At 37.5% G+C, this 10641-nt stretch overlaps 1 protein-coding gene across 1 annotated transcript; it reads right to left on the bottom strand.

Annotated features, from left to right (window-relative positions):
- Positions 1-4388: 4388 nt before the first annotated feature.
- Positions 4389-10338, bottom strand: LOC123077177 (uncharacterized). The gene is made up of 13 exons (XM_044499428.1): positions 10220-10338; positions 9086-9184; positions 8296-8904; positions 7757-8178; positions 7113-7599; positions 6864-6992; positions 6102-6734; positions 5797-5995; positions 5542-5640; positions 5185-5423; positions 4991-5063; positions 4737-4838; positions 4389-4590 (listed from the first exon to the last, which is right to left on the bottom strand). Exons 7-13 carry the CDS (start codon positions 6305-6307, stop codon positions 4570-4572), a joined length of 939 nt encoding a protein of 312 aa, XP_044355363.1. The 5' UTR covers positions 6308-6734; positions 6864-6992; positions 7113-7599; positions 7757-8178; positions 8296-8904; positions 9086-9184; positions 10220-10338; the 3' UTR covers positions 4389-4569.
- Between the last annotated feature and the right edge of the window lie 303 nt (positions 10339-10641).

Genomic DNA, 10641 nt, shown 5'->3' with positions numbered 1-10641 from the left:
AGAAATGGACAAAAATGGATGTATCTAGAACTAAAATACGTCTAGATACATCCATTTTTACAGCAAGTAATTTCGAACGAAGGGAGTACAAGACTAAGTTATTGCTCACGCATGTGCGCGGGCCACTGTGTTTGTTATAATAAAATAAGCATATATGAAAACATTTGGATTCATAGTACTCCATCAATAAAATAAGGGAACCGCGACACTAGTAATTACAAGGCGAGTTGAGAGAGATAACAAAAGATTGGGTGAGTGGATGTGCAATCTCACCACCCGAGTTAAACTTATCACCCAGGCAATGTACAAACAAGGAAAATATTTAAAATATTAAATATTACTAAATTAATACTATACTGTAGAAAATGATTATGGCAATTTCTTTCTTCTTTGCAGGTAAATGGCAATTATTATTATCTATAGAAAACATAGAAACATAGTCGCTGGAGACATTTCCTCTATCCTCTAATATTTTACAAGTAAATATTTTCCATATATAACTAAAATACTTAGTAGGTTGTAAAATTAATACATTTTTTAGGTAAAAATTAATACTATATCCTTGGTATGAGAGCCCTCTGAAGTTGGGAAGTGTTAGATGTGTTGTCATCTTATTTCCCACCCTGTCCTATAAAACTACCACCTAGCATAAGCATCCAAAATCACTCGCCCATCGATCACGTAGATTGCCACATATCATCACTCAGCTACTGATCATCGAAGACGAGGTACAATCTAACCAATTACAAGATGGGCAAGAAACTGTTCTTCATGGCCATCCTTCTCATCCGTAAGTGTTCGATAAGAGCCAACTAGTGAATCTTCGATGAATTTTGTTCAAATCTCGTTCTTCATATGTGCAGTGGGGGCGGCGACAACAGCGGTGCGGGGCGAGCTGGTGTGCGACGTGCTGAGGGCAGAGTGCATGGTCAAGTGCTGGCAAGGGACGGGCAAGTGCATGCGATGCTGCCAGGCCCTGGGCTACGTCCATGGCCGCTGCAATCTCGTCCGCGGCGACGTCTGCTACTGCTGCAACGACGACGGCGCACCACCCTCCTCGCCTGCACAAGAGCGACACGGCCGGCTACCATAGATCCTCCTCCTTCTCCTCACTTTATTTATGTATGATGGATGGAGCGAACTGACTCGTGGACGTCGACTGTGGTCAAGTTCTCAACAAATGGATCTGGTCTGTCTTTTAACATTATGCAAATTTAGAATTGTGTGACATTAACTTTATTTTTAGAAATGTCGCATAATTTTTTTGTTGAGCTGGAAGAGAGAACCAAGAAATTAGATGTCCCCTTCTACAACTCTCATTTTCAATTTTGTGGTCAACCTCATTTCAGTCTTCCAACGTGCTCACCCCTGATATCTTGTGATTGGGGGGAGTGGGAGGGGGTAGGTGGGGAGGTTTGCATCAGTGCCAACACTATGTGGTTCTCACTAGGGTTTTGCATGCGCGGAGAGTCGAAGAGTTAGAAATAGTTCACCTCTCACCCTTCTCCTCCTCCTCCCCCGCCTCTCTATTTTCAGATGTAATGGGGTAAAGAGAGAAAGTTTGAAATGGGAGAAACCAAACACTGAGCAAAACCCAAAATAAAATTAACCAAATTTTGTGTTTTTCCTGTTGGTAACACAAAATTGTGTTTCTGGTCAGCTACCAAATTACCATTTTTTGAGAGAATGCCGAATTAGCATTTGTTAATTCAATTCTAAGCCAAGGTTAACTACTATCACTGCCATAATGTTAAAGCCCATTGATTTGATAAAGGCCAAAGTCCTGAAAGCCCATGGAAAATTAGATCTTTTGCCCCACTTTACTTCCCACTTAGATAATTCCCCCCCCCCCCCCCCCCCGAGAGGCTGTCGGGTGGGGCCGGGGCCACTGGTCATTGAGACAACCTTGGGGCAAATCATCTAACCCTTTGTAAAGTGGGGCAAATCATCTAATCTCCCGAAAGCCCACATGCCGCACTCCATGAATTATCTCTGATGGCAATACCCTAGTTCCCCAACAAGCCCCCTATATGACACTTATTGAGACAAAGCGCTCAGCAATGGGAGCCCCTATTTGTCGACCTGCACGGCAGGAAACACACACCCCTGCCGTGCAGGTCGACAAATAGGGGCTCCCATTTTTTCGAGCAGAGATTGATACCGCAAAGAAAGTGTTTCGAAGAGATTTTATTGTAATTTTAGTCATCGGAGTTACTCCCTCCGTTTTTTTACTCCGCATATAAGATTTGTTTGAAGTCAAACTAAGCAAAGTTTGACCAAATTCATATAAAAAATATCAACATCTATAATACTAAAATTATACAACATGAAAATTAATTTCATAATGCATCTAATGATATTAGTTTTATATTGTGAGTATTGATATTTTTAATATAAACTTAGTCAAACTATATAAAGTTTGATTTTGACCAAATGTTATATGCGGACTAAGAAAACAAAGGAGTACTTCGTATTTTCTTGAATCTTACGTCCAAATTAGTGTACCTGTAATTATTGTGAGTACGAATAAAATTACAGATATTTCTAAAAAAAACTGTGCCCCGTATTTATCGGCCTACATGGTAAATACGGACTGTCCTGAGCAATCGCACAAGATGCCCTCCATTAGGCCGGCCCACGTAGTGAACACTGTCATAACGAGCGTTCTTGCAAAAAAATTCTCTTTTCTTAGTTTCCTCCTGTTTTTTTACAGGCTTTCCCAGAAAATAACATCAAGTATTTTTATCAAAAAATGTAATTTATTTTGCAAATTTCAGAACAATGTATAAAATGATTATGAAGAAATTTTCATAACACAATATTGTTTTTGAAAAATCTGAACTTTTGAAGTATATGAAAAAAATGATAGAATTGCGACAGATGTTTTTGCGAAATTGAGAACACGTTTTGAAAAATTGCGATTTTTTTGGAAAAATGGAAATAAAGGAAAAAATGATACAAACAGTTGAAAAGGCAAACCGGATAAAACCTGAAAAGGAACCTTCCCGTGTAGAAGGTTCCCAAAACAGTAAAAAAATCAGACAAGAAGGTGTGTACTAAATGGTTCATTCCCGTGCGGTCATTTCCGGACACTTTGTCGCAATGCGCAACATATAAAAACTCGAAGGGCCGCAATGAGCAACATATAGGAAGTCGGCCTGCACCTTTTTTTAGGTAAAATCGCCCCACACATGAGTGGGCGCTCGCCCATGCTCACACAAGGTAAGCTATAGCCCAATATGGGTTCTGGGTTCTGATTGTTGGTGTAGCTAACTAACATTTTTCTTAAAGAAAATAAGCTGCCTACAGTTGGACGCTGCATTTCTACACCAGGTCCAGATACTCTCGGGTGTGAATAGTAATTCGTTTAAAATAGAAGAAAAGTTCAAAAAATTCTGCTTTTTTTGTGGTGCAAGATGGCCGAATGTGTGATGCCCCTGCTAAATTTGGTGGAGTTTGAACATTCGAAGAGCCCGTGACAAAAAAACATTTTTGGGCATATGAGTAAGTTTGAAAAAAAATGCAATGTTCATAGCCGAAATGGTCTCTTTTGGCATGAGCTCCTCAGATGTTGTTTGCCCACATATTTTTGCACACACCTGGCGCACTCAAGCATCTTGCATGCGAAAAATTTCAGACTTTTTTGTATTTTTTACTAATTATTTTGATTTATTGTTCATCGGGAAAATTAAGAAATTAAGAAATTTTAATATACTTTTTGATAACATTTGTACATTCAAAAAAATGTTGATATATTTTTAGAGTATTTTTTCCAAAAATATCCATGCATTCAAAATATATTGATGAACCTTTATTTAGTTTCATGCAAATATCATTTTTTAGAAAAACGTTTATGACAAAAAAAAAGTAGATGGGCAACAACAAAAACATCTCCTAAGGCGCCGGTTCGGTCTCCTGGCGCCCACTGAGGTGCCCGTACTGGGCTTTTGATTGGAAGCCCATTTTACTCGTTATGTCGGTATCTGGTTCGCTACCCTGTTTTTGTGCTTCGCTGTCCTGTTTTCTCCTCTACTGTTTCTGTGCTTCGTTGCCCTTCTGTTTCGCTGTTTCTTTTTCGTTGCCGTTTGTTTATTAGAAATTCCTTTCATTTGGTTGTAGCTTTTTTTCTAACGTCAGCGAGCATTCCTATTTTTCTTTGTAAAAAAAAAGTTTTTTTTGTCTCGTCTTTTAGATAAAGAAAAAAATACAGAGGGTGAATAAAAATAAAAAAATGAATTTTCTTATTAAATATTTTGAAAGAAAAGTAACCAGATTTTGCTCGTGCCTTGTTTTGGAGAAGTAATTATTAAGCGAAAATTGAGTATTTTTAGTATAGTTAAGGTAATCAAACAGAGAAGGAAGCATTGAATGTTTAGTACAACAGAACAAAAAATAAATATTTCAGACTTTTTTGAACAAATGACCCCCTCAACATATTGTTCATTCGAGTAGCACGAGAAGGAAATTAGTTCTCATTTGGTAGAGAAAAAAGTAAAATGGAGAAAAATGTTTATGTGATCAAAATGTGGTCATCTTGTATCTTGAACATGGTTTAAGCTGAATACTGATTCACCTGAATAGCCGGAAACCCTGTTTGTAAAAAAAATAGAAGAAGTTTGGTCAGTTTATTTAAGTAGAAAAAGAAAAAAGATTAGTTTCTTGTTGTAGTTGAATATTATTATTTAATGTATTAAAATTAAAAATGTAGGGGGAGGTTTTCTAATGGCGGAACTAACGTGATTTTGTTGGAAAGCTTTGACCAATGGTAGTTGAACTTCACTGTTGGAACAAGTCGCTATTTCGTACAGAAAAATTTCTCTTAAGGCCTGTAGGTCATGCTGCAAAAAAATAAAAAGAAAGTAATTGTATTAGACACTCTCATTCTTTTTTTGAAAAAAATGTACGTTGAGTTTTATTTATTTGGAATATCAAGCATGTACTTTTTTAAATCAACAAATTATTTACATGGGCAGCTTGAAAAAGAACTTACAGTTGTGAATCCTGGCACTCCCATCCCCCGGTATGTTTTTAGAATTTGCAGGAGGAATATGCCGGTGTCGTACCTGAGTGATAAGAAAGAGAATTTACTAGGAGTTAGGAGTGCGCAAAAATATTACAAAGTGAAAAATTAATTAATTTGAGTACAGTGCACAGAAAAAAAATGATTCTTTCTTTCTTTTCTACCTGAAATGAGTCTGGGGTACTGGAACAAAACGGTAGTCAAATTCTTTTATGTTGAATGCGATGCAATTTGGGTATGTTTTCGCAAACAGACTCTTGAAGTTGAATGTAACAGTGCTGATAATTGTAGTGAATTTGTTGTTTCCAGATCCATCAGGATTCATTATATCAAAGAACTTGCCACTGTCAAAGTTATCAGTGATTACAATCCACTGTTTGTCATTGAAGCAAGGCAGATGAACCTGTTAGAAAAAAAAGAAGAAGGTACAGACATATTAGTAGAAATTGAAGAGTGGAACATAAAAATTTGGTGTTCAGTTTTCTTTTTAGAATGATTTGCTCGAAAAGATAGTTTCATACGAAGTTTGCGTTCTGTAAACTGAACCCAACAGTTGCTTCGCTTAACATGTCTGCGCATATTGGATCTGAATGGTTTAGTAAGGGTCTCATTAGAAGTTCCTGATGAAAAATGAAAAAATGAGAGTAAGTTTGTATGAATGTGTAGACAAAATAGGAATAATCACCAAATTAGTAGTTACACAAAAAAGTACATTAATTACTCATGTCTTCTTTGTGTGATGAAAAACCAAGATATGATAGAAGAAGAAAAATTACCATGTTTTCTATGCCGACGATATGGACAATAGGTTCGTTGCTTGGTATTAGACCCTGCCTTCCCCGATTGAGTAGATCTGTGTTGAGCATTTTAGAATAGCAATCCAAAGTGTGTGGGTTCATCCAGCCGCCTGGCCTCATTGAAACAGTCAAAGTTTTTTGATCGACCCACACGTTATCTATTTGGAATATCCTTTGGCTGTATAGAATAGAGTAAGTAATTTCAGGGTTGGTAGTAATGAAGCATGGTGGTGAAAATTAGTAAACAGAAAAAGAATACATAACCATGTACAAAACATTTTCACCTGATGTCTATATGAGGTAGAAGTGACGACATCATTTTGAAGAAATCTGCTTGAGCTGCTGTTGAGAAAATAACTTGTTTCGAATTGAGCTGAGTTGTTTTGTGCAATTCTGATGCTGAAGAGAAGTTCTGCATCGGTGGCTCCTCTGCTGCTGCTTTATCTCTGAGCAAACATTCAGCTTCATAATCTTCTAGAACTTGGTACATGATAGGGTCTGGTATGGGGTGCTGAATCTGTTGGCTGCTTTTTCTGAAGAATTGTGATAGGCCCTAAGTGGGCTGTTGCTATAGAGGAAATGAGTGTTGCTACCTGAATTCCTTACAAGAGATTCATAGTTGGTTTTGGGAAGGATTGATGAACAACCAGGAGGTGAATAATTTGCTTGGTAATTGTTTGGGACTTCTTGCATAGGGACTAAATTCAGGCTGTCTGTTATAGCGGTAAAAGAAGGGATGTCAATATCTGAATTATGTGGTTGACACGCATTGGATGTACTACCCAGGTTGTAGTTTTGAGTGGTTGGAAAACTTCTGGCAGGAGGCGTTGATTGCGAGCTTTTCGTATTCCTGGAAACATCTAGGGCAAGCGTAGTTGTTGAAACCGTACCTTGTTGCAAACAGTACAGTTTGCTATCTGATTGCATGATAGAAAAAGTCATTAGAAAAAGAAAAGGAACACTGTATTAAGGATAAAAATGGTGCAAAAAAAGATACCTAATATGCAGAAATTCTAAGGAAAAAAGGGGGTAGTGAAGAAATAAACCTCTGCAGTTATGATTAGGTCTAACGAATTTCAGTTGGGTCAAACAGAATTTCTCTTTTGTGCAATCAATTTTGTCTGTTTCTTGCATCTCATTCGCTTCTGTGTGCGTATAGATGTAATCTTTGAGTACTGCATACAGTTTTAGAAAAAACGAAGAGAAAATGTATTAGATCGTGTTTCAACCTATGTATAAAAAAAGGAGAAACATGCTGGAAAAGAAAATATTTTAATTGAAAATATTAGAATTACCTTGTAGGAAATCGATATCTGGGTAGTCATATTCTTTATTTATTTTATCGATGACGAACAAATCTTCAAAGGTTGGTGGGCTTTTCTGAAACAGGTCATCAATGCTTGATGAGTTTTCTAAAAGGAGGCACTCTGAGAATTTCTTGTCCAACCATTGAATGGATGAATCTCCATCTTCCTTTTCCCAGTTTGGAGGATTACTGTAAGGCATTGCGAAATCCAGGAAATCATGTGACGATAAAAAAGTTGTTGGATCCTTGAAGTATTTGTTTGAGTAGATTTGTTCAGCTTGCTGGTGTACTGAAATGTGGTTGTTCGGGGATGTAATTTGTTCATTTGCAGACTCTGTCATTTCATTGTTGATGTGGGTCAAACTGTTGGAGATTGTCGAATGGAGATCATCAATGTATCTTTCCGTTGTTGGAATGGAGTTTGATATTATCGTTTGCCAAAATTTCTTGGTCATATCTTCAAGCATTGCCTTCTCCTGAAGGGTATTCACATTAATAAAAAATACTTTGCATATATATGTGCGTGACATGTCAATATATCAGCAAAAAAATATATAACTATATTTAAAATGATGAATGTATCATACATGATAAGAAGAAAATGGAAGAATGGAATAATGAAAAGTTTCCAACCTGTAAGTTGTAGATTGATGGAAATTTGGAACTGATGTACTGTAGAATACATGTAGGGAGTTTGTTTATTCCTTCATTTGATATATTGTTGAATGGAGTTGATGAAATATGTTTCAACTGTTTTGCATCATAAATGAACCGGAAAAAAAATGTTAGAGAACAGACCTACGTAGAATACATATATGTGGAGGACAAAAAATGTAAAAGAAAGGAAAGTCTGATTGTAAAATTATTAGAGAAGGTAAAAGAGTTTTTGTTGCAAAAACACTTATCGGAAGTCTTCCGCACTGAAGGTGTACACCGTGCATTGTGTCTAGGGCTGTGAAAGTTTTTAGCAAGCTAGATGACCACAATGGGAGTCTTGGCAGTATGTCGATAGGGAACTTGAATTCAGAAGTAATTAAGAATTCGAAGTGCGCAACCTGATATTAGGAACAAATATTTGTAAGTTAAATTGTTTAAAAGAAAAGAGTTGGATGCAGTCAAAAATTAAATGAAGAAAAAGTGATCTTAGGTTCATAATTTTAGTGTAAACTTACCACCAAGATTAGTTTGCAGCCTCCAGGATAAAATGCCTTCTTCTGGTGATGACCTGACTTAATTTTTTTTATTTGATGTACTAGGTAGGATAGAGTTGAAAGGCACCAGTTGTATTTGCCAGCAGAACTAATGTTTTGCAGAGCACTGTAGAATTTCTTTGATGGGGAACCTTTCGCATTAGGAGGAATCAAGCTTGAGATAATGAGGAGCAAGAATATAGTAGAGAAATTTTCTTTGGAAATGTTGTCCGTAATCATCGCAATAAGATGCTCTGTAGTAGGTGCTGATGATTGTACAAAGTTATTGATAATATCTACACATTCTTTGGTTGGTGTAGAATTTATTGGTAAGCCACCAGCAGGAATTCCAAGGATTTTATGAACAATAGATGTGTTGAATTCAAAATTGAATCCATTCCTCAGTTCCAGAGTGCATGTTGCAGTATTGAATTGTAATGCAAGCCACATGAAAATAGCATCAATGTTGCAGGCGCAACTGATTTGTAGCAGTGAAGCAAAACCAAGTTTTCGAACTATGTTCTTCTGAGTATCATTAAGTTCAGACAGAAATTTAACAAACAACTAGAGGTTGTCTTCATTGCTGACATCCTACATAGGGAATAGATAGGTTGTGTGTTAGTTTTTTGTTTTTTTATGTGTATGTCCTAAATAATTAAATTGTAAGAATTATGTAAGGTTACTATTTATTAAAAAATTGAAACGGATGTCAGTGAAATAATTGAGTCAGTAGTAGCCCCCTGGTAGTTGTTTTTCTGGCCTCTACATGTACCTTCTTTCTTTTGGGAGGATTATTGCCATTCTCTTCATTTGGAAGCAGATGTTGGTTGTTCCTCTTCTTTGCTGACATTTCTTCCATTTAGTTGAATTCCTGGAAAATAGAATAACTGAACAAATTAGGAGTTGTGTTCTTCTAAAGAAAAAAGGACAACATTACTATAGTTGTATTTATAGTACTTGTTTGCAGGTATGAAAAGTAACAAAAAATGTGTTTCACTAATTTTGTGCGGATTGTCAAAAAGAGGTATTTCCGTTGTTCATTTGTCCTGTTTTACATATAGAAAATAACTTAAAACAAGAAGTAATTCCGTTGGACTGCAGTACATTCTCAAAAAATGGGATTTATGTTGTTCCCAACTCATATCTACAGAAGAAAAAACTTTTTATAAAAAAGATAAAAATTAAGTGATGTATTCCGAAGTGATATCTCATAGGTTTGTTCGTAAATTCAGAAAGAAATTAGGGTGTATACTACATTCAGAAAGAAAAATGTTTGTGGCTCGTACTATAACGAACTAGACCTCATAGTTGGTTCGTCTGTTTCGCAGTAAGGTTTAAAAACTCGGATAAAAATCATAGTCGCAGTAGTAGAGCCGCGACGCGAATGCAACTCACATGCCATGGACCAGCTTCTCTGTCATCACGATGAGTAAACAGTCCAAAACGTGATTGGATAGCGTGGAGGCCGACAGAGAAGAAGATCCTGGCGTTGCAAATCGATCGGACGGTTGAGGGGTCACAGAGGCCATGGATGGCCGGGGGAGACGAATAATCTAGCATCTTGTGAGAGACCTCTCTAAGATGATGTGAAAATAGAAAACATCAAAATAGCTGCTTAATGTTTTAACTCAGAGACCTAAATGAAGCTAGCTGGCATGGTAATCCCCATAGATACAGGCAGCGGAAGAAACGGAGCTTCCACGCACATGGTCGACGGATCAACGAACTACCGCTCGACAGAGGGAGCTGCCGGATAGCAGCCACGGCACACATCGGGCGCGCACGGTGGGCACAAATCCAACGGCCCGCATGAACGTGAATCAAAAGCTATAGAAAATCAAAACGCAAAAAAGGGAGCGGAATCATGACCGTAGTGGTAAGAAAAGGGATTATATGGGTGAATTACCTTTTGGACCTGATATTGGGAACTTAGTTGAAGCCGAGGATTAGTTCATGGTGCAGAACCTGGGAAAAAATCGCTAGAGAGCGGAGTTTTGGATGAAGAAAGGGGAAAGTGGATTCTAGTTTGCAATTAGACCCCTTTGACAGTCGGCCACAGGTTGGTCCCACATGTAAGACTTCGTTCCGAGGCGGTTTAGTCGCTGAAACAGTGACTCCACATTACTTTTAAAATTTTTACAGAAAGAACGGGGAGGAAAATAGAAAGAGTCTTATATATGTTTCTTTAGTGGTAGAAATAGGACGATACGCGGAGGACTCAGGGGCGGCGGCTGCTTCTAGGTCGCGCGCCAGATTTGCCACCCCGTAGAAATCAACTAGTGGATTATATCTTCTGTGTTGACGGGATGACAGAATCAGGTGGGGCGC

This window comes from Triticum aestivum, chromosome 1A (assembly GCF_018294505.1).
Source record: "Triticum aestivum cultivar Chinese Spring chromosome 1A, IWGSC CS RefSeq v2.1, whole genome shotgun sequence".
NCBI lineage: Eukaryota > Viridiplantae > Streptophyta > Magnoliopsida > Poales > Poaceae > Triticum > Triticum aestivum.
Note: the sequence above shows the minus strand (reverse complement) of the source record. Positions and strands in the feature narration are given on the sequence as shown.